The sequence below is a fragment of the Geotrypetes seraphini genome, chromosome 1 (genome assembly GCF_902459505.1).
Source record: "Geotrypetes seraphini chromosome 1, aGeoSer1.1, whole genome shotgun sequence".
Taxonomy (NCBI): domain Eukaryota; kingdom Metazoa; phylum Chordata; class Amphibia; order Gymnophiona; family Dermophiidae; genus Geotrypetes; species Geotrypetes seraphini.
This window is the reverse complement of record NC_047084.1, coordinates 265,724,258-265,748,013: the sequence shown is the minus strand read 5'-3', so window position 1 is coordinate 265,748,013 and position 23,756 is coordinate 265,724,258. Positions and strand designations below refer to the sequence as shown.

At 42.6% G+C, this 23,756-nt stretch overlaps 1 protein-coding gene and 1 long non-coding RNA gene across 3 annotated transcripts in view; one reads left to right on the top strand and one right to left on the bottom strand.

Annotated features, from left to right (window-relative positions):
* The window catches only part of MXD4 (MAX dimerization protein 4), an 84,742-nt gene extending 80,340 nt beyond the window's left edge, over nt 1–4,402 (bottom strand). The window contains exons 1-2 of the mRNA XM_033950747.1: nt 4,194–4,402; nt 3,495–3,594 (exon numbers count right to left, since the gene is read on the bottom strand). Coding sequence (XP_033806638.1) covers nt 3,495–3,594; nt 4,194–4,257 — 164 coding nt within the window. The 5' untranslated portion in view covers nt 4,258–4,402. The remainder of the gene's footprint in view (nt 1–3,494; nt 3,595–4,193) is intronic.
* On the top strand, nt 2,816–17,977 carry LOC117363292. Of its 2 annotated transcripts, none has more exons than XR_004540019.1 (3): nt 2,816–2,881; nt 9,441–9,549; nt 17,623–17,977. It is a non-coding gene; the product is annotated as an uncharacterized LOC117363292 (long non-coding RNA). The 2 variants fall into 2 exon arrangements; XR_004540018.1 differs by lacking the exon at nt 2,816–2,881 and adding an exon at nt 4,835–4,968.
* The last annotated feature ends 5,779 nt before the right edge of the window (nt 17,978–23,756 follow it).

Genomic DNA, 23,756 nt, shown 5'->3' with positions numbered 1-23,756 from the left:
TAATCCATCATTGACCCAATCTTCCTTTCTTCTAACACAGGAATTGGTACTATACAGTTGTGAACTTCAAACAGCAATGACTGGACAAGGAACAGATATGTGTTTTTCCATGTGTTAAAGAATGCTCCAGATTTTTATTTTTTTTAATTTATACTTTTTTCCCCAGCTAATACAAGTGAATTGGATTTCATGCTTGGAAAGATATACTCCTGTCTGGAGGAAATAGGAACTTTCAACATGCTCTTTGTAAGTGTGAATGTGTACAGCCTTCTGCTCTGTACCCATGCTCTTCCTTCACTGACAGTATGCATACGCTCACAAATCCATCTGTGCAGTTCCTCAACTGCCATCACACCCAGAACTGCCAGCTTAACCAGTTCCAACAGGGAGATTTCAGGCCAGTCCTAGATTTCTGACCAGGGGCAGACCAATGCATGAGAAACTATTTTGTTACAAATGGCCATACTTTTAATTTCTTACTAACATGCAAATATTTACACACAAGACACCAGGATTGAGTCTCTGCACATAGCCCCACATCCCAATAGGCTTTCTGTGCTTCTGAAAACCCTATCTTTTATTCTGAGCCAGAAAGTACTGATTTCAATGGGTAGAACTGAGGACTGTACACATCACACTACATTGGGATAAAAATTGAAAACCAAGACTGCCTCCTAGAATTGGTTAACGTGCAACCTTGCTTACAAGTAAACAGCGCAGACAGACATTATCTAATCTAATCTAAAGCTTGGCTTTATATACCGAGACATCAATCCAAGAAAGCTCGACTCCGTTTACAATAGTTAACTTAACAAATAAAACCCATAAAGAATAAGACTAAGTTTCAGAAGATTAATTTTCAAAGTGTTTAGCAAATAAAGTGGTTATTATCTCTCCTTGGGGAGGGGGGAGTACAAGGAGAGTCTGTTTATTGTAACATTTTCCCCTGGTTTGTGTTTTAGGAAACATGCTTGATAAATAAAACTTATGCAGGGTAATTCTATAAAGAATATGTTAACGTTTCCATGCCAGTTACCACATGTTTAATATTACTAGCTCATGTAGTATGTACACATAGCAGCTCTCCTCATATTCTTTCGGCTTTCTCTTTCCTGTCAACATTTTGCAGTTCTTGTGCTTTTTGACAATTGCTATTAATTGTTAACTGCTTTGATTCTTTTTCACTTAAAGGTGGTATATCTGCCTGGTTTATTCAAGCAAATTTGAAAAAGTCTAACATACAAACATCTGCATGTCAGATTCTGAAGCATTTCTCTATCTAACCTGGGGCAATGGAAGATTGAGTGACTTGCCCAGGATCACAAGGAGAAGTAAGATTTGAACTCACAACCTCAGGGTGCTAAGGCTGAAACTGTAGCCACTAGGCCATTCCTTCCTCCATTATACACATCTCTCTAATTGCACGCAGTCTGTTAGTCTTATTAGGTGTTTGAGCAGGACACAAAGTTACTGTATAATTACACACATATCTCTTAGAACAGTGGTTCCCAACCCTGTCCTGGAGGACCCCAGGGCCAATCGGGTTTTCAGGTTAGCCCTAATGAATATGCATGACAGAGATTTGTATATAATGGAAGTGACAGGCATGCAGATCGGCTCCATGCATATTCATTAGGGCTAGCCTGAAAACCCAATTGGCCCTGGGGTCCTAAAGGGCAGGGTTGGGAACCACTGTCTTAGAATACAGGTGTATATATTTATGCCAGCTCTATGGCTGGCAAAGTTCTCATGCCTAAACCCATATGCATGTACCTATACCAGGGGTAGGCAGTGTCGGTCCTTGAGAGCCAGAGCCAGGTCAGGTTTTCAGGATAGCCACAATGAATATGTATGAGATGGATTTGCATGCACTGCCTCCTTGAGATGCAAATCTATCTCATGCATATTTATTGTGGATATCTTGAAAACCTGACCTGGCTCTGGCTCTCGAGGACCGGAATTGCATACTCTTGACCTATACAGTTATACTAGTATCTTTTATATAACATGTACCAATCATGCACCTTCCAGGAATCTATAAGGGCACACTATTATACAATTACTCCCTTAAGACCCAATATAATAAGGCTTTTCTTCCCAGGCTACATCTATAAGAAAACACTTAGTAGAACAGGCCTTTCTTTAGGAGGCAATTCTCTAACCAGGTGCATCCATGTTTGTATGTACAGTTAATTGTATTGTCCATTGATTTTAGATAAAATTGTGTTGAGTTGAATATAAATAAATAAAAAATAAACATATTGCACAACCTCCGGGCATTATGATCCTATTGTCTTGTTGTATTATGAAACTTGGATACCCAGTGTCTGTTAAATGGTACACCTAACATTTAGGTATCTGCATTTACACCAGCCAGCTGGCACGAGTGTGTGTACCTAAATGAGGCTGCAAAGTGCATAACAAGTGTGATCCTGGCCTATGCACGGCTTCCCTTATAAATATATGCTAAGTAAGTTAAGCGGATATTTGCTGAATAGTACTTAAGTGCCCTGTTAGCACTTACACGATTAGTCATGGATGTTCTAACGAACAGCATAGCGTAGGTCTAGCAGTGCTATAAAAATGATAATAAGTAGATTAGATACCCACATAAGTACTAGTAGTGTATACATTTACAAGTGCAAGGGACAGGTAAATATAGGCACCTAGATTATAAAATTGCCCACGTAATGCATTCTCTACATCTGGCACATGCATACACACACACACACAAATATAAACAGAGAAAGGAGACCCTGTCTCTTTAAGGTAGCTTTTGCACGTACACATTCATTCTGGGCATTACTTAAGTTATCTGGCGAGCAACAGGGAGCCTGCACAGCAAAACCCTCCCCTAATTACTGCATGATCCCCAGCACAGGTAGAGTATACAACACTAAAGATATATGAATAGAATACAAGGAAGGCTTGATTTTACTAGCTAAGCACTTACTAGGTAGAGTGCCATTGATCTCGACAGGAAACAGTATGTAGACGTTTCAAAGGAAAATGCTAACTGTAACCATTTTTCACTGTAGCACACAATCTATAGATAACTATCGCCCAAAGCAGGTTATTTATTTCGTGACACATTGTAAACAAATCTTGTATTTAGTACAGAATAATATGTATCAAGTTATGGTTCCTTACTCTGCCTTTCTTCCCCCTTGCCCAACTCTATAACAATAGGAAATAGAGCAAAATAGGGCAAATACCACCACTTAATTACATAATTAAAACAATTCACTGAATGTAAAATAAATTAGATCACCGTGAGGATGGCTGTGTTTCCCCTACAGTCGGTGGTGAGGAGATGGTGTACGCGTGGCAGTGTTTATATGAGAGATCAAAACAGAGCCAAGCCCATATAGGAAAAAATGGCGACGGGAAGCTGCAGATATTTAGAAAAACATTCTCAGGCATCAACAAATGAGATAAGGATTATTGACCACAGTTACTTAAAAAAAAAGACCTAGCGCATGATTTTCTCTTACCTGTTATTAGGAGATTTTCTTGCCATTGCCACAGATTTCGTTTTTTTCCTAGAGTAATCGCTGTCGAAGGGTAAAACTGATGCATAGCCATGTTCTGCTTCTGGCCGCCAAACAATAAAATTAAACAAAATAAAATCAAGATCAGTTCAGGGGGGGGGGCCTTTCCTTGCAAAAGAGGTTTTCTTTAGCGATCGGAGTCGCAGTCGTCAATTTACAGGAAATCAACAAGCAACACTGCAGCAACACAAGATGCAAAACAAGCATTTGTTGTCAGCCTGATCCAACTACCAACTTTCTCACAACTCTAAATATTATTCCCCTTTTATTAATAGCAATCCCTTAGACTTGAAGGTGGGCTAAGGCGTGTAGTGGAGACCCAAAGACAAAAGATGCAGAACTTAACAAAACACCCTGAATTTTCATCCCCCCCCCCTTACGAAAAGATTCTTAACCCCCCCTTCTTCAGTACTGCTGTCTGCTTGTCTCTGCGTGGTCTCTCGAACCGCAGAGTCCTCGGACCCCACCAGACATCACCTGTTTATTTTTATTGAATTTTTTTTTTTTTGGAGGGGGGGGGGCGAGGTTTGTGGGAAAATTACAGGAAAAGAAATTATTAGTCAGGGGAAAGGAAATACTGAGTAGTAACGGGAGTAAGACCCATGGATTCGTGCACCCCCCCTCCCCAGCCTCTGACAATACCTCTGTCTCTTCTTTCCAAATATTCTGCTGCTTCCAGGAGGATTAACAGAGAGTTCAACTCCATGTTTGTATGTAGTTAAAAAAAATAAATAAGCCGAGTCCTTATATTGTTGCAATTTGTTTTAAAAAAATGTCTTCCTTTCCCCCCTTTTTTGTAACTATTACTATTAATTTGCTTTTTTTTTGGAACAGCTGAAGTAGACCCGAACTAAAGCCGAGTTCAGTGGCTAGGGACTTACAAGCCTCAATAAAACACAGCACCTCGGCCTAGCGTGACACAGTAGATGGACAGTTGAAGAGACCAATCCTGTGCTAGAGAAAGATTCCGGCACCGCCTGGAAGCCAATCCTTGGAAAGTCAGGTCCCCATGGGGGCGCGGAGGAAACGTTGACAGATCCGACCCCCGTCTTGCGATAGGCCGGGGTTGAGACGGCAACAATTTAGAACCTGAAGCTTAGTAACAGCACGTGTGGCCTAGCCTCTTGCAAGCCGATTGGCTGAATTTCTGCATGTTAAATACTAGCCCTGTGTCGATTGGGGCCTAGGGCGCATGTAAAACAGCCGGGCGGTGAGCTTAGCCTCGAGTCGTTGGAGCCAATGAAAGGGGCTCGCCTGTGACGTTGCTGAGAGGAAAAGAGCAGAAGAGGACGGGCTGAGGGGGGTATGACAGGTTAGGGACGGAGGATAAATGTGGCTCTGACGTACGAAAGCTTAGCTTTTGTTTTGTTTTCTGCGTGATGTGCATAAACATAAAATAATCATACTCATACAACAGGTAAAGCTCTTTCTTCCTTGACTGAAATTTATCTGTTTGTGTGTTAAGCAAGAAAAAAAAAGCGGAGTGATGGTAGTTTACTGTTTTGTTGTGGTTGCGGAATGGATATTAGAGACGTTCCCTGAGCTGGGCCATGATTTCTAGCGGGGGGGGGGGGGGGGAGAGATGGTGACATTTGTGCGCAATAAAGAACTATTCTTCCGCTTCTCCCTCCTCCGCACACCCACATCGGGTAACGGCAGGCAGTGGTGGAACCTGCTTCGTGCTGCAGACTCCAGATTTCGTGGATAGCAACCTTGGCCTTGGTTTGGAAGTTGCTGTTGATCCACTAGGGCTGTAGAGTTGTAGTACACTCCATCATCCCCGATTTTGTTAAAAACCAATAATCATGATGATCCTATCAACCCGGAATAATCATGTAAAAATATTTTAATATGATATAAACATGGCCAGCAAACTGACGCCTTGACAAGAGTACAGGCAGGCCCCAGGTTAATTTACGAGTTACGTTTTTAAAAGCTGTTCTTAAAGTCAGATTTATATGTAACTCAGAAGCCCTAGAGTTTAAGATTCTTGCTGCATACCTCAGCTCCCTACTGACAAAAGGGGAAACTGTTCCTACCAGTGTTCCCTCTAAAGTACAGCATGCACAACCACACACTCTTATTAATGTGACCATGCATTATTTCTGAATCTGCTGCAGGAGAAATGTAGGAGTCTATATGCCACTGGAAATACTGCACACTGAAATCAAATGAAGCCATAACTATGTTTTTTAGTATGAGTTGTACTGAAGTCGGGCATCTGTAACTCGGGGACTGCCTGTACAATATTGAGCAGCAAGATACAAACTTTAAACAGAACACCCCTCCCCCCCATTTTATGGTTCAGATTATACATTCAATTAATCTCACCCACTATTAGACTAGCAAACGGAATTGATTTCAACATTGGAAAGTTCCGGGAGTCAACTTAGACATCAAAGTTTAGTGAGAGAATTGTTTTATACACTCTAAAAAATTAAGGAGAGTTAAAAACCCTACTTAGGGTTACCAGATTTTTGTCCAGAGGAACCCGGACACATGACCCTGCCCCATTCTGCCCCTAGCCCTGCCCCCGCAAAGCCTCATCTTTGTTTTCCAACCTCCGGGCCTCATCTGAAGGATATCTGAGCTTGGGCAGATGCATGTGACATCATCCACATGCTCAGAGGCCCTCCAGACACAGCCCGAAGGTCGGGGCTTTCCAAAACCCAGACAAATTACTGGATTTTGGAAAGTCCGTCTGGGCACCCAGATAGTCCTCTAAAAAGAGGACATGTCTGGGTTTTCTTGGACGTCTGGTAACCCTAATCCTGCCAACAATACTATAGAATACTTGTACAGTCAACTATTCTGTCATGACTAGACTACAGCAACACACTACTCTCAGGTATCTCTGTGAAATTAATTAAAAAATAATCCAGCTGGTAAGAATATAAGAATAGCCTTACTGGGTCAGACCAATGGTCTATCAAGCCCAGTAGACCATCCTCACGGTGGCTAATCCAGGTCCCTAGTACCTGCCCAAAACCCAAGGAGTAGCAACATTCCATGTTGCTGATCCAGGGCAAGCAGTAGCTTCCCCCACATCAATCTCAATAATAGACTATGGACTTTTCCTTCAGGAAATTGCCCAAACCTTTCTTAAAACCAGCTACACTATCCACTCTTACCACAACCTCTGGCAACCTCTGCAGCAAAACTAATATTCTACAAATCCAGATTTGATCATGTCATACTACTACTTACTAGCCCCCGTTAGAAAAACAGGTTGATTTCAAGTTATGCTTATGGCATTTAAGATCCTAAGTGGAGATGCTCCTGACAGCTTCCCCAGATGCACAGAACTATTATGCAGATCAACAGGACACTGCAACTCTAACCAACTGACTATCATTTCCATCTATGAAGGGTATAAAATACAAAAAAAACCCCAAAAACCCTGCAAATATTTTAACTATTTATTTATTCAATTTTCTATACCGTTCTCCCAGGGGAGCTCAGAATGGTTTAGGATTTATTCAGGTACTCAAGCATTTTTTTTTGTCCTGATAGGCTCACAATCTATCTAATATAACTGGGGCAATAGGGGACCAAGTGATTTGCCCAGCGTCACAAGGAGCAGTGTGGGTTTGAACCCTCAGTCTTAGGGTGCTGAGACTGTAACTCTAATCCCTGTGATACATTTTCAGGCATAGTATGATAGAAGATGGCATGGCAACCATTGTCTGACATAGATGGCAAAACATAATATGACAAAACATGGTATGGTAAGACATAGCACGGCAAGCATAATATGGCAAAACATAGCATAGCAAATCTAGTATTACAAGACGCGGCTAACATGGCAAAAATGGTAATGTAGGAGTGTTTGTCAGTCCTATATAATAATTACTTGTAATAAAACGCTCGGGTGTCTAGGAGTGCACTGCAACAAATGGTAAATCCCAGAGAACAACTTTTCATTTTTCTATTCGCTTATAGGTCATGACTACACTGTCTTGAAAGTAATTAGTAGTTATCTCCACAGTAAACTTGCACATGTATACAGGGAATGCACAGCTTAGTTACATGCATATGCAAATATTCATAAATGAGCACAATAACACTGGACAACTATGCACAAAATGATACTAATATAGATTATGCAAAGAAACTAGGTTACTAAGAGCATAGAACTCTGCTATGTGAACTCTGCTATGCTATGTGAACCAAGCTATGTGAACTCTCTCTATCTAACCCCGCACTATAGGATATGCAGGCTTACCATTTATAAGCAGAGGCTTTAATCACATGACGCTTCCTTCTCCTGGCAGGGAGTTGACCTTCTCTGACAGGGGTTGTCAGACTGAATATGACCCTCTGCTGGTATCAGTCCCTGGCAGGATGCATGCCAGCTCACATACAGCTGTCAATCCTTTGATGACCATAGGTGCAATCACTCTCTGGCAGGGTACAATCTCAGACTGGGTCTCTCTCTAGTGCAGGGAGATACGAGGAGACTGATCCTGGCAACCTGATTCAGGGCAGCCTGGGTATGCACAGGAGCATCACATACTCTTACCCCTGGGTATGCACAGGAGCATCATATACTCTTACCCCGGCTGTCTTAGTCTCTCCTGCACACATTTGCAAGTTACCCTTTTCCACACCTCACAACCAATTGCCTGAAACTGCCCAAATCCTTTGTTCTTCTTGTCTTCCTCTTTCCACTACTGCGGTCTCTATCCAATAGCTGTCTTTGTTATCAGGGCATTTTCTGGTCAAATATCAGTGTCTCACAGTATCTGTCCAATGTCATCATAAATTGTCCTAGAGATAAGGTGGCCCAGCACTGACTGCCACCAGTCCATGCTGAAGACTTCTTATCTCACATTTCAAGAGGGGCCTCGCTTGGCTAACAGGCAAGCAGCTTGTGAGATTCCAAGACTGTCAGAAGTGAAAATGATTTTTAGCATCACTAAGCCCAAGGCCTAAAAATGGTACCAAAGATGGTATAGCTGGCATGGCCCTACAGTAAGGCCAGTGTGCATAACAAGACAAAGCATGGAAGACATGAAGTGACAAACATTAAGTGGCAAATATGGCAAACATGGCATGAGAGATTGTAGCATAGCAGATATTGAGCTAGATTCACTAAGCAAACCGATTGTGTACTGATTGGTTTGTGAGCCCTTTGCAACCCGATTCACTAACCTGTGTCCCGATCAACCTCCGATCCGCGCATTCAAATGAGGGGGGAACGGCATTCAAATGCAGACAGGAAGCGATTCACTAAAATAAAAAAAGCAACACTGACTGGGCTGGCCGATCCAAAATAAGTGACTGCTGAGGACCAGTCGCTGAGGTCCTTTCCGACTGCCCTGCTTCTCTGCCCCAATCTGCTGCCCTGTCTCAGCCCTGATATCCTGCCCCGATCTGCTCTCTGCCCCGTCTCAGCCCTGATCTCCTGCCTGCCCCGATCTCCTGCTGTCTCCTGCCTGCCCCAAATTGCTTCTGCCGCCCCGACTCTCCTGGCCTTCTCCGCACTGTGAGCCCATGGTTTTAACCCACGGGTTTAAAGCGGTTTAAAACCACGGGCTTGCTGGGCTAGTAAAAGTTTTTTTTAAAAAGTCACGGCTCTTAGACACATGCGCAGATCATTATAGATGGTCTGTGCATGTGTCGGGATCGCACCCTAGCAATCCGTGCAGTCGGAGGGGACGTTCCTCATTTGAGTTTTTTTTGTTTTGTGGATTGGTCAGGCCTGCATGGATCAGGCACACAAAGCAGGTAAGTGAATCTAGCTCATTGTATGAGAAAACACGGTGATGTATTTGTTTTGTGGACAAAATTATTGTATGTGATTGCATGTATGTTTTCATATTATGATTGTATTTTTGTAAGCAGCCTAGGTAAGATGGCAAGAATTTTTTTTTTAAATAAATATAGGATGAAGCACATAGAATTTGAGACTCCAGACAGTGGAGGGTTGGAGCACCTTATCAGAAGGTTTGGGGAATTTGGATTGGCGCCTTCTCAGAGAGGGTCAGGAAAAGAGGTGAGATTTTATTGCCTTCCTGAAGTTCAGCAGACTGTCTAATGATCATATACGGGTAGGTAGTTTGTTCCAAAGGCGAGGTAGGTACTGTGAATAAGATCTTTTTAGGGCATTCTCAAGGTGGAGGGTGTGTCATGAGGGTGTGCATAATCGCTTTTCTTCTTGTGAGTGAAACGGTCAATTTGGATCATAGAGCGGAAGTTTAGAAGCCATATAGGCTGAACCATTACTAGACCTTTGACTATATATCATTTGTCAATTAACAGCTAGTGGGCAGCCCATAATGCCAGAGTGATCAGGTCTCATATGTAGAGATTCTTCAGGAGTCTGATAGCGATGTTTTGTACTCATTGTAGCCGATGGAGATTTTTTGTAGTGCGTCCATTTAGGAGCGCATTGCTGTAGAGAGATAAAGGTGAGGATAAAGGTGTAAGTTCTGATAGTTATTTTGCCACTGTCTGTAGGAGCCTGGCACTCACTTCCTGTGGAGATCCGAGTTACCAAAGTGTATACTACATTTCGCAAATATCTGAAGACATGCTCTTCAGAAATCAATTTGATCTAGATCGCTCTCTGAAAGACTAAGAATAGCCTTACTAAGTCAGACTAATGGTCCATTTAGCCCAGAATCCCATCTTCACGGAGGCCAATCCAAGTCACAAGTACATGGCAAAAACCCAAATAGTAGCAGCATTCCATTCTACTGATCCAGGGCAAGCAGTGGCTTTTCCCATGTCTGTCTCAACAGCAGACTATGGACTTTTCCTCTAGGAACTTGTCCAAACCTTTTTTAAAACTAGCTACATTAACTGCTCTTACCACATCCTCTGGCAACACGTTCCAGAGCTTAACTATTATCTGAGTGAAAAAAATATTTCCTTCTATTGGTTTTAAAGTATTATTCTGTGACTATATTGAGTGTTCCCTAATCTTTGTAAACCATGATGCAGTAAAAAAAACAACAACCTGATCCCCTTGTACTCATTCTACATCACTCAGGATTTTGTAGATTTCAATCATATCTCCCCTCAGCCGTTTCTTTTCCAAGCTGAAGAGCCCTTACCTCTTTAGGCTTTCCTCATATGAGAGGAGTTCCATCCCCTTTAACATCTTGGTCGCTCTTCTTTGAATTTTTTCTATTTATTTATTTAATTTTCTATCCCGTTCTCCCTTAAATTTCACCAGCTTCCCCGAGAGCAGCCCCAGGAAGATTGGCAAGCCCTCAAATGCTACAGCCTCGCGACAGACAGGGAACAGAAATCCCGTCACCAGTTTTGTTTTCTTGTGGGTCCTGAGGACACTTTGCCAGGGATTGTCCAGGAACTGCCCAAGAAGAGATTGATGTGAACTTGTAATATAGCGGAAAAGGCCCCGCTTCTGAATTCCACAGGGATAATCAAAGTCCACCTGAGGGGAGCGTGAAGGGGTTAATCAGAAGAGACCTACTGGACTGGTCCCAGATAAACTGTACCAATACAGTTGGACTAACGGGTGCATGGAGAAGTCTGACAATACCCGAAAGCACTCATCAGCCTGCTAACCCCTGTAGGGTTGGCTCAAGTAGAAGCCACCGTCCTGCCATGGATACCCTATTCTGTAGTGTTGGTAAAAGACTTTTTCCCCTTGGGGCTTGCCGGACAACCTAGTGACCACAACGAGAATCCTCAAGAGTTCTTTCCTTGGAATAACTCAAACCTTTTCAAGATGAAAGTGCAAGCAAGTCCCAGCACCGGAGGCAGAGTTCAACCGAGCAGGGGTCCGGAACCCTGGAAGCTGCCATGGACCTGGCACCTCAGCTAGGGAACCAAGAACCCGCAGAACTGATCCTAACTAATGAGCCCTGAATGGTGGATGGCCTGGGAGGGGTTTAAAAGAGCCCAAGCCAAAGATGAATCTCTTCATGAAGCAAGAGCCTGGGTGGTAAGCATAGATGATCATCCAGCGGGATGACTAAGCTCAAGGAAGGGATTCATCTACCATTACCTCCATATCCTGAACTGTTTTTTCCCATTGTCAAATCCAGCTTCTTTATGGCCGCAAGAAGTGTCTCCAGAGTGACTGCAGGTACTGCTGTCGACTCTTCAACTCCCTGGGGGTTCTCCCAACCTTGCAATACTCTAGCAGGTGAAGCTCCGCCTAAGTCCAGCTCCAGGGTCTTCTCCTCTTGCCTGAGGCTATATTCAATACTCCGTGCCTCTGCTGGACAAGGAGGCATAGAGATAATCGGAGGCGACAGGGAGATGGTTCTCCAGAGAGTTAAGTGCTCCCACACTGGACACTGCGGCGTCTGGCCCCTGATATCCTGGCAGAGGGTTGGCGGACATTTGGTACTCAAGAAATTGCAGAATCATTGGCTGGATAGGGGAAGAGGAAAGATCCAGCGACATCACTCTCCACTGATGTGCGGCCATCTCTGAAGTGGTTGTACCACTCCTTTATCTATGCAGGGTTGTCCAACCTTTTGGCTTCCCTGGGCCACATTGGCCGAAAAAAATGTTTCTGAGGCCACACAAATGTGCAAACGCTGCAGCATGACAGAGGAGGGAGCTGGCAAGACTGTAAACACCAGGGGGCAGCAGAGGAAAACACGGCATCACCCTTGACCGGGGCCACACAAAATACTTCACAGGGCCGCAGGTTGGACATCGCTGACTATGTGGTGCCCATTGCTTCATCCCCAAAGGCCTGTTGAATCTTGCGGATCATTTCCACTTTACACAAAATTTAATGCAGTAGCATTGTTCAACTTTTTCTGTCATTTTGTAAAAAATGAAAATCGGTCGGCGCTTACTTACACTTCATTCTTCTGTGCATTTCTTAGGCATTATGAAGTATCTTACAGAGCCCAATTATTCTTTGAGAATTGGTTCTGTGGCATGAATGTCTAAGAGTCGTTGTACCATCGCTCAGATCCTGGCCTCCTTTTCTGGCTGTCCAGTGGGGGAGTCAAGGAATAGATCCAGAGGAGGGTGAGAACTTGATCTTGTGCCCCTCTCGAATAATGTCCAGGACCCAGTGGTCTGAGAGCTGTTCCCATTCCCTCCAGAAAACTGACAGTCTGCTGTCAGTGTGAGGAGGTTTGACATCGCTGTGGGTTTTTGGTGGCTGCATCACCATGTGACCCCAAGGATTGTTGGCTTTTGTAGTTGCCAAATCAAGTTTCAAGTTTAATATAAATTTGATTGATCGCTTATTCAAAATTCTAAGCGATGTACAAATCAGTAAAATTACAAAATTTAGGGGACAACAAAGCAGATGACACAAACTAAATCTTGTAAGACATAAATCATGGTTTGGACCCTTTGAAAGGTTTCTGGGAAGAAGAATCAAAGAAGAACTGGTGGGATCTCTGAGAGGAACCAAAAATGCCACTGCTGCCCCTGATGGAACATCAAGGTCTGCTATCTGGTAGAGATTTGGGGCAGTGATCCAACACACTGGCCATGAGGTTGTCCAAGTCTTTGCCAAAAATCGTCTACCGCTTAAAGCAGTGGTCTCAAACTTGCGGCCCGGGAGCCACATGTGGCCCGCCAGCTACTATTTTGAGGCCCTCGGTATGTTTATCATAATCACAAAAGTAAAATAAAACAGTCTCTTGAACATGTGTCTCTTTAGCTATAAATGACAATATTATTATTAAGACTTGGCCAAAAGGAAAGATTTATAAACTATAAATGCAATATTGTCATTTCTTTAATAAGACATTAACTATTTTTTCTGCGGCCCTCCAAGTACCTACAAATCCAAAATGTGGCCCTGCAAAGGGTTTGAGTTTGAGACCACTGGCTTAAAGAGTAAATTGCTTAAGATAGCCATGGAGGCTGAATTGCCTGCCTACTGCCTAATCCAGAACATCTGGTGGGTAGAAACGGCATATGCCAATATCTTGCTCATGACTCTGATATCATAAAGAGCTTGTCACATAATCCACTCCTTCCATAATCATGTGGGAACAGATGTCCTCCAACTCCTTAGGACTACATCTATCCCATGACTCTTAATTTTCTCAAGAGCCTCTCATGAGGAACTTGTATGACACGCCTGTGCCACAAAGGAAGCAGCCACTGCCTCCTTTGATACTCAAGTCTAGCACTTCATACTGCCTCTTAAGGATCACATCCACTTTGCGATCCTGTGTGTTCTTCAGCATCACCCCTCCCTCACTAGGAAGGGAGGTACATTTGGTCACTTGAGCTATCATAGAATACACCTTCGGCTGAGAAAATAACTATTGGAAATCTGGAGCCATAGAGTAAAGCCTGAACATAGCTTTCGCCATCTTTAGGAAACTTTCTGGGGATTCCCATTTGTCAATGACTAACGAGGTGATGTCTGGATGAGCTGGAAAGAAGGTGAGTCTGTGTGTTTGTACCGCACACGACACAATACTGGGAGCTAGAGGGCTGCTGAGGGTCCAAATTCAGCTCAGAGAGTGTCCGAAATAACATGTGAAACAGTGGTGAACTTGAACAGATGCTGCACTGAGGATTGTCACTCTGTTCAAGTGCAGCCATATCCTCCTGACCTCTGGCCTCAGACAGGCATCCCAGATACTCCAAGGATGCAGCTGAGCCTTAAAGATAATAAAGGCAGTCCTCAGAGTTCTGCTCTGATTGGTCACTGATGCTTGGAGCTGGCTAGTGCCGAGGCAGGGAAGCCTTCTTAGGCAGGAACTCTCCCTGTGCTAGCACTAGCATGGTCGCAGGCAGCGCCGTGCTCCCGGACCCATCAAATAGGCTCTCCACAAGAGACTGACAGTCTGAAACTCTGAACAGGTGGCCCCAAAGATCCCTGCAGAACCTCTGACTGGGGTTGTTGGATCTCCACAACCTCCAAGCGCTTCTGTTTTGCACCCTCACTACGTGCAACTTCTGCACAGGATCTCTATCCTGTTGACCAGGCCTTTTGAGGTTCTCTGCCCTGGAGGACTCTAAGGAAGCTGAGCCCAAAGCTCCTCCCCTTTCTCCCATGTAGATAGAAGGGCAGTTGGCCTGAGAAATCCATTATTGGTCAAAACAAGGGGTTTTGAGGTAGATTGAAGTTTTTGAAAAGATCAATTAAAATCCAAGATGGCAGCTGCCAGTAAAATCGCACCAAAAACAGCCTGTGGGAGCGTCCCTGAAACCTAAAAAAAAAGAAGTGGTTTTAGAGGTTGGGGAAAAACTAACCCTAACCCCAGAAACCTTTAATTCTAACTTTTTCTGAACACCCTTATTTTCCCCATAGGGAATAATGGGAGTTCTCACTGTAGCTTCTCTGGTGCCTTGTCAGCTTGCAGCAGCATGCCTGCAGTGAAAGAATCTCTGCCTCAGAAAACTGCTGGAAACAACTCCACCACTGGAAATCTTCTGTCTGCTGGTCAAGAGGACTCTGACCGAAGACTCCCACTCCTATAGCCCTATGCAATGTGATGGGGGGAGATTATATACAGCCAGCTCCCTGATATCCAAACAGGTCACCCACACCCTGTGCTCAAGCCTCTGATAAATCAGCAGGTGAGCAAGCTCCCAGTGAAATGGACCCCGAGCTTTCAATGAAACACAAAGCAGACTGGCTCCACAGGTATTCTAAGAGATTGGTCTGCAATCCACATCTCCCTCTCATCTCTCTTGCCCATGCATCTGTACCTTATGCCTCTCCCACCACCATGTCCAGTATTTCTTTCTCCCTCCCTATGCCCAACAATTCACCTGCTTTATTTCCTCATGTGCACCATCTCTTTCCCTCTCTGACACCCATTCCCAGCAATTCTCTCTTCCTATTCTCTCCCTACCTCAGCATCTTTCCCTCACTTCCTCCATTCTTCCATTCTATAGCCCAAGTTCATGCTCCCCTCCCTCACTCCATTCTGTGTCCCATGTTCATGCTTCCTCTATCCTATCTTTCATCCCTTGTCCAAAGTTTGTGCCCCCTTCCTTCCTTCTGTGTCCCAACACAACCCTGCTTCTCCGTTCCGATGCCAATGCAGTCCCTCTTCCTCCCTTCCTGTCCCAACGCGACCCTCCTCCTCCCTTCCATGTCCTAATGCACTCCTCGTCATCCCCCTCTGTTCCGCATCCCAAATTTGTGCCTCCCTCGTTTACCTCCTCTCGTCGGCTCCCTCCTCTGCCACACTTCTGTTGTCAAAGCAGCAAGCGGGTCCATGTCCACAGTTACTCTAAGACAGGGGTGTCAAAGTCCCTCCTCAAGGGCCGCAATCCAGGCGGGTTTTCAGGATTTCCCCAATGAGTATGCACGAGATCTAATTGCATGCACTGCTTTCATTGTATGCTAATAGATCTCATGCATATTCATTGGGGAAATCCTGAAAACCCGACTGGATTGCAGCCCTCGAGGAGGGACTTTGATACTCCTGCAAGAAATTGGTGGCCTGCACAAGAATAGCTAAGTGGTCCCTGCCAATGATTTCTTTAAAAATTATTTTCTATTTTCTAAATTGTATTTCTAGTAGTAATAGTACCTTTTGAGGGAGTCTTTGGTCAGATTGCCTTTTGACTCAGGATTCACACAGCCAATTCTCTTAATGTATTTATGTATTTATTTATTTTTCTATACTGTTCTCCCAGGGGAGCTCAGAACAGTTTACATGAATTTATTCAGGTACTCAGGCATATTTCCCTATCTATCCTGGTGGGCTCACAATGGGGGGGATTAGCTTTAACCACAGCACCACACTCAAGAAAAGGTATTTTTTCTAAAAAATCCAAATCAGTTTTGGTACCAGTTTGACAACATATAAGGCTCCTTTTACTAAGGTGCGATAGCGGTTTTAGCGCGTGCTAAATTGCCCCGCGCGCTAGGCGCTAATGCCAGCATTGAGCTGGCATTAGTTCGAGCCACATAGCGTGGGTTTAGTGCATACTAAAATTCTGTGCGTGCTAAAAACGCTATCGCAGCTTAGTAAAAGGAGCCCATAGTGTGATCATTAATATTTACTCCTTCTGGGATTTCTAGTAGTTCCTCCATTTACCCACAAGATGTCGCATTATCCATACTTCTGTGAAACATCTACAACAGTGTGTCTCAAACTTTTTTTTTTAGCTCCAGCACACTAAATGGAGCAAATGTTTTTTGTGGCACATTGTAATTGAAATTATAAAAATTGCAAAACCAACAAAAAATTAAATTTGAAAGTTATTATTTTTTTTATTCTTAAAGCTATATTTGGGTAATTGTAATAACAGTGAAACTAAAGTAGATAGAATAGAATTGCTGATCAATGTGATGGATGTGCTTGTTTTGAGTGCAAGTTAACTCCAAAATATGGCTCAATAGTTGATAAGCAAACATGCATTTCATGCAATCCCTAATTGTTTGCTCCTATATTAATTAGATTGTATTTCTTTCCTTGCCTTGCCTTTTGTCTCATTGTATTTGAAAATGAGTTTTTTTATTATGTTTTGTAGTCTTAGTCCTTTGTTAGTTATGTATGCTTATTTTAACTATGTATTTTGTTGACTTGTACATCGCTTAGAATTTGGAATAGGCGATTAATCAAATTATAAAATAAACTTGAAACTTGATCTACCATCTGCAGTCGATCTTTTTTCTATTTAATTTATTACATCTGAAGAACCAAATGGTAGCAAAGCCTTGATTGCTTTGTTGCTCAAGTTAGGATATCTACTGTCGTTAGTTTTCAAACTATCACATTAATGAATGATGCTTGTCTGGGAGGTTGTATCCTTACGCACACAGACACTGATAACATTGACAGACTCTTGTATATGCGACATACATGTCATCTATTCTAGTGTATACTTATGAAGGGAATTTTTTTAAAATAAAGGTAAAATTCTGGAATCTCTTGTGGCACACACAGTTTGAGAGACACTGATCTACAATCACTTGCAATTGGCAATATTTTAAAACCCAATTCAAGAATGAAAATTCAGCATCTTGGTTTCATAGGCAGCAGCTTCTAATGAAGGATAAATATACAAAGATTTTCTGATGAGTCCATCTTATAAGCAGAACTAAAGGGAAAATATTTTTGATTTATATACTGCAAGCCTAAAGAGATACCATTGCTACTTTTTTTTACCCAATATTATCTGTGCCCATCTCTAATAGGAAAAGAGAACCTTATGCTGAGTTGTAGGTGCGACTGAATATCTTCACAAGAATAGTAGGAAATGTATCAGATGCCTTCCAGAGATACTCAACCATGTGGAAAGATGAAGAGAAGAATACAACCATTGCTTTTCTCCAGGAATCTAACAGAGTTCAGAAAACAAAATGTGAAAAGGAATTAAAAAAAAAAGAGATTCCAACATTTGGAGAAACATCTATAATCTGTCTACTTTTTAATATATTCTGTAATTGAGGTTGTATTTTTTAAATTTTTTTTCTTCCCCGTTTGTTCTTCTTACCTTTGTCCGCTGCCTAATTTTATCTAGTTTTATGCAGTGACAAAGTGGTTTTCTATGATACATTTTCATTTCTGCATTAGAAGATTAAGCAGTTTGTCCTTATATTTGCTTCCTTTTAACAATAAGTTCATTACGTTGTACTTTGCATAATGTTTTTCTTATGTTGTATCTCTTCATGCTTTTGTTTCAATAAGTTGGCAATAGTATATTTTACAAGGTACTTTACTGTCACATTAGAGGCAGTCCCTACGTTAAGAACGAGTTCTGTTTTTAAAACTGTTCTTAAGTTGAATTTGTATGTAACGCAGATCATTTGAGAATCCGTGTGTATTTATTAAGTATCAACAATTCAAAGATTGTGGAACACAACTTACTCAACTCACTATAGTAACCATCAAAAAACAGACAAGTAAAGGTCAAAAACAATTACATATGGTATATTCAGTAGTGGAGATAGAGCCTCAAACAGCTGCAACATGCTGGTGTTTATTTACATGAAGAAGGACATGGTACTACTCAAAAGAGTCCAGAGAAGAGCAACTAAAATGGTTAAGGGGCTTGAAGAGTTACCATACAGTGAGAGATTGGAGAAACTGGGCCTCTTCTCCCTTGAAAAGAGGAGACTGAGAAGGGGACATGATCAAAACATTCAAGATAATGAAGGGAATAGACTTAGTAGATAAAGACAGGTTGTTCACCCTCTCCAAGGTAGGGAGAATGAGAGGACACTCTCTAAAATTAAAATGCGATAGATTAGAAACATAGAAAAATGACGGCAGAAAAGGGCCAAAGCCCATCAAGTCTGCCCACTCTATTGACCCTTCTCCTTGATTTTGCTCACCACCCCCTGCCCTTACCTCATTAGAGATCCCACATGAATATCCCATTTATTTTTGAAATCTGACACGCTGTTGGCCTCAATCACCTGCCTTGGGAGTTCATTCCAATGATCGACCACCCTCTCAGTGAAAAAATACTTTCTGGAGTCACCATGAAATTTCCCTCCCCTGATTTTCAGCGGATGCCCTCTGGTGGAAGAAGGTCCTATAAGACGGAAGATATCCTCTTCCACCTCGATACGACCCGTGATATATTTAAATGTCTCGATCATGTCCCCTCTCTCTCTTCGTTCTTCAAGTGAGTACAGCTGCAATTTATTCAGCCTTACTTCATTCGGAAGATCTTTGAGCCCCGAGACCATCCTGGTGGCCATCCGCTAAACTGACTCCATTCTCAGCACATCTTTCCGGTAATGTGGTCTCCAGAATTGAACACAATATTCCAAATGAGGTCTCACCATGGATCTATACAGTGGCATTATGACCTCTGGCATCCTGCTGATAAAACCTCTACGGATACAACCCATCATTTGCCTTGCCTTAGAGGAAGCCTTTTCCACCTGATTGGCAGTTTTCATGTCATCACTAATGATTACTCCTAAATCCCGTTCTTCCGTGGTCCTAACTAAGGTCTCACTATTTAACGTGTAAGTCCTGCACAGATTTCTTTTACCCAGGTGCATCACTTTGCATTTTTTAGCATTGAAGTTAAGCTGCCAAGTCGATGACCATTGTTCTAATAGTAGTAGGTCCTGTGTCATATTGTCAGGCATAGTGCTTTTACCTACTATGTTGCACAGTTTGGCGTCGTCGGCGAACAATGATATTTTTCCTCTGATCCCTTGGGTCATATCACTTATGAATATGTTGAATAGGATTGGACCCAAGACCGAGCCCTGTGGCACTTCACTGGTTACATTCGATGTTTTGGATGGGGTACCATTTACCATCACTCTCTGAAGTCTACCGCTCAGCCAATCCTTAACCCATGCAGCTAGTGTTTCCTCTAATCCCAGCGATTTCAACTTGTTCAATAACCTTGTTCCGTACAAACGTAAGGAAGTTCTTCACCCAGAGAGTGGTGGAAAGCTGGAATGCTCTTCCTGAGGCTGTTATAGGGGAAAACACCCTCCAGGGATTCAAGACAGTTGGACAAGTTCCTGCTAAACTGGAAATTACGCAGGTAGGGCTAGTCTCAGTTAGGGCACTGATCTTTGATCTAGGGGCCACTGCGTGAGCGGACTGCTGGGCACGATAGACCACTGGTCTGATCCAGCAGCGGCAATTCTTATGTTCTTATTATCATCACAGGCTCTATAATCTCCCACTAGAATTGTGCCGTAACTTTCAATAAACTGAACTATAATTAGATGAAGCTAATAGTTAGCTTTTGACCCAACAGGAGCTCTTATTGTTTCACTTTTGAAAGCTTCATCCCTGGTTTAAAGTTTAAGTCTTCATCTTATTGTTCATAGCACATTAGCATCAGGAGCACTGACAGCAATTGAGGTTGGCTATTATGCCACAGTCAAATGTGCAGTGGTGTTTATGCCACACAGGCTATAAAAACATTAAAGAAATAGTACTCAAAGTACTGTAGTTTAAATAGAAAAGATAGAAGGTTTGCACTTGTGTCTTTTCACAAAGTTGTGGGCAGCGTTTCCTACACGCTGCCTGCAGTTAACCCAGAAGTCCTCCCTCTGATTTTGGAGGGAACTTCCCTCTGACGTCAGAGGGAAGGCTTCTGGGTCAGCCGCAGGCCGCGTGTAGGAGCCAATTTTGAAGAGAAACAAGTGCGGCTGAAAGGAGGAGGAGGGAGCCAACCAGAACAGGTAAACACCCTCAGAAGGGAGGCACGGACTTGGGACACAGAATGGAGGGAGGAAAGGAGGGAGAGGGACACGGGACATGGAATGGAGAAGAAGGTAACTGCAAGTCCGACATAAAGACATTTGTAAGCTGGGGACTGCCTGTATATTTTTTTTATATATTAAAATTATCACATTGGTTGTGACTTACATTCATTCTTTTATTTGTTAAAGATTCAAATATGTTTGTATTTGGGTTAGTTTCATATGATTAGCATCTACATTCCATTAAGATTTTCAATTTCTATGTGATTTTTTTCACATTTGTTAAACATTTTTCCATTTTGCGCGTTGCATAAATGTTTTATTTTTAATTTTGATGATTGTTTTTTTGTATGTATGACTAGCATTGATTAATACGTACTGTATATACTCGAATATAAACTGGGATTTTTGGACAGTTTTGCTGAAACAAGGCCCATGGTGAAGTTATCGTTGTGTTGCATCACATTTGAATAAATCGATTGATTTGAGAGGATGTGACTCCGTAAACATTTTTCGTACCTCACTCGTTTGTTTACCAGGGAAGGAAGGTGTCCCAGAGTGTGCTGAAATGTGAGCTGATAAATCACTATTCTGTTTTAAATCTGTAGCTTGTGATATTGCAGTTAAATTGTTATAATTCAATCTTGCTTTAAATACTTCTTCCCAGTAAAAAATTTTATTTTGGAATACAAAAATGATGACTGTAGGGTATCCCTAGAATTGTTTTCAGCTAAACATATTGAGTCCTGGAGGTAAAACCTTAGAGGGGCATAATCGATAGTGTGCATAAGTCTGAGATTAGACATCTTGTGCAAGACGTCCACAAATCCAGTAGGAAAAATGTCCATTTTCGAAGCTGCTAAACATCTATTTTTTATTTTTGAAAATGAGCCAAGTATAAGTTTTGGTCTTAGGATGTCTACCTTTTTTGCCCATTTTCAAAAATAAAAACATCCACGTGAAAAACCCACAAAAGCAAGTTTTGTTTATGTAGCCACCAACTACCTTGTCTGATCGTGCCAGAGGAATCCCCATCAGCTGAGCCAGTTTCAGGGATTCCTGGCGGCTCAGCTGAACTTCAAAATCCTACACCATCCCCCTGACTTCTTCATTCCCCACCACAATCCCCCAGCATTCCTGGTCCCCCTGCCACATCCCTGGACCCCCCATACCTTCAGATGAGAAAACAGCAGGAGGGAAGCCTACTCTCTCCTGCCTACAGGGCCACGTTCTGCAAATGACAGAGCTTCCCCCTCCCAGTGCATCTTCGGATGCAGTAGGAGGGGCCTTCAGCTGTGATTGGCTCAAAATCACCATTTTGAGTCATTCAGGGCCTTCAGCCATTCCCACTCCATCCCAAGATGCACGGGGAGGGGGAATCCCCTTTTTTGGCAGCATGCAGCCCTGTAGGCAGGAGGTGGTGGGCTTCCCTCCTGCTGTTTTCTCATCTGAAGGTGGGAGGGGAGGGCAGGGATGTAGGACTCTGCAGCACAGCTGATCCTGACAGGGGGGAATCCCCATCAGCTGAGCAGACGGAAATCCCCCCAAACCAGCTCAGCTGATAGGGATTCCTCTGCCACGATAGCTGATGGGAAGCCTACGGGTTGTTTTTTTTTTGGGGGGGGGGTTCACTCTTTGGGTGGTAGAAGGGGTCCGCGACCACTGGGTGAGTAAGGTGGGGACATGCCTTAAATCCTCTGGTGGTGGTCATGTCAGTTTGGGCACCTTTGTGGAACTTAGATGCCGGCAGTTACACCTGTTTGAGTTGCATCTAAGTTCCCTCTAGGAAAGCTTTGATTACGGTTGCAGTACATCCAGGTTGAAGCCATCCCATAATACACCTCACAATATGCCCCTTTGATCTCTGGATGCACAACAGCTTAGAAGTGCTGCTGCACGTCCAGAAAGTTGATTTTGATTATCAGCACTTGGACGTCCAAATGCCGACTTAGGCTGGTTTTTGGACTTTTAAAAAAATATTCTTTATTCCTTTTCAAGCCAACATAAAGTGCAACAGCTAATGAACAAATATTTCAATAAACAGCACTCATTACATTCAAATATAATAATAAGTATATATTATCATCCTCCCCCCACCCTTCCTGGATGTGTTAAAAACTCATAGAGAAACTAAAGGGTAATACTAATGATCAAGTCAAACAAAATTTTGTTAATGGGTCCCAAATTTTTTTTAAATTACTCTAGTGTCCCACTTGTGTTGCATGTGTACGTTCAAATGTATAAACTTGGCATAAAGATTCCCACCAGAAATTGTAATTTAGCCTATCCCAATTCTTCCAATTTTCCGTGATAACTTGCATTGCAGCTCCTGTCATTGTAAGGAATAATTTATTCTTATGTATATCGATTGGACTCTTGGATAATAAAAGAGTTCCAAACAATCCTAGATCATATGATAAGGACAGTGAGGTTTTTAATATCGCATTTATTTGACCCCCATATAGATCTCCAGAATCTAAGTATCAAGGGACAATAGAATAACGTGATCTAATGTCCCTGCTTCAAGGTGACAGTGCCAGCATCTATTAGACTTGGAACTATCTAATTTTTGTAATCTAACAGGGATCCAAAAACTTCTATGTAACAAAAAAAAACATGTCTGTTTCATAGATGCTGATGCTGTACATCTCATCCTCCAAATCCAAATACGTGGCCATTGAGACGCAGAAATCTGCTGCTTTATCGCAATGCTCCAAATGTCATTAAGACTAGTTTTTGGTTTCTTATTCAAAAATTCAGATATTAATTTATACCATTTGGCTGCCTGATGCCCCAGCAAATCTGTCTGGAAGCAAAGACCCGGCAAGCTATACTGAGTTTTTAAATTATGCCATTCAGGGAACCCCTTCTGCTTCAACTGCAACCATTTATATATACTTGAGACTTTGCAATGCCAAATGTTTGTTGCAGTCGCGAAAAGTCAAGCATCTTTCCGTCCAGTAACACATCATCCAGTGTACGTATGCCCATCTGCAGCCAGTGCTTCCAGAGGATCTTAGACTCGCCAATTTGAATCTTGGAGTTCAACTACAAGGACTGACACGTGGATTGATGAATCTTAATAGGTGTCAAGTTATTAATAAATTTTAATGTATGCCATGTGGAGAATAAAATTCTATTGT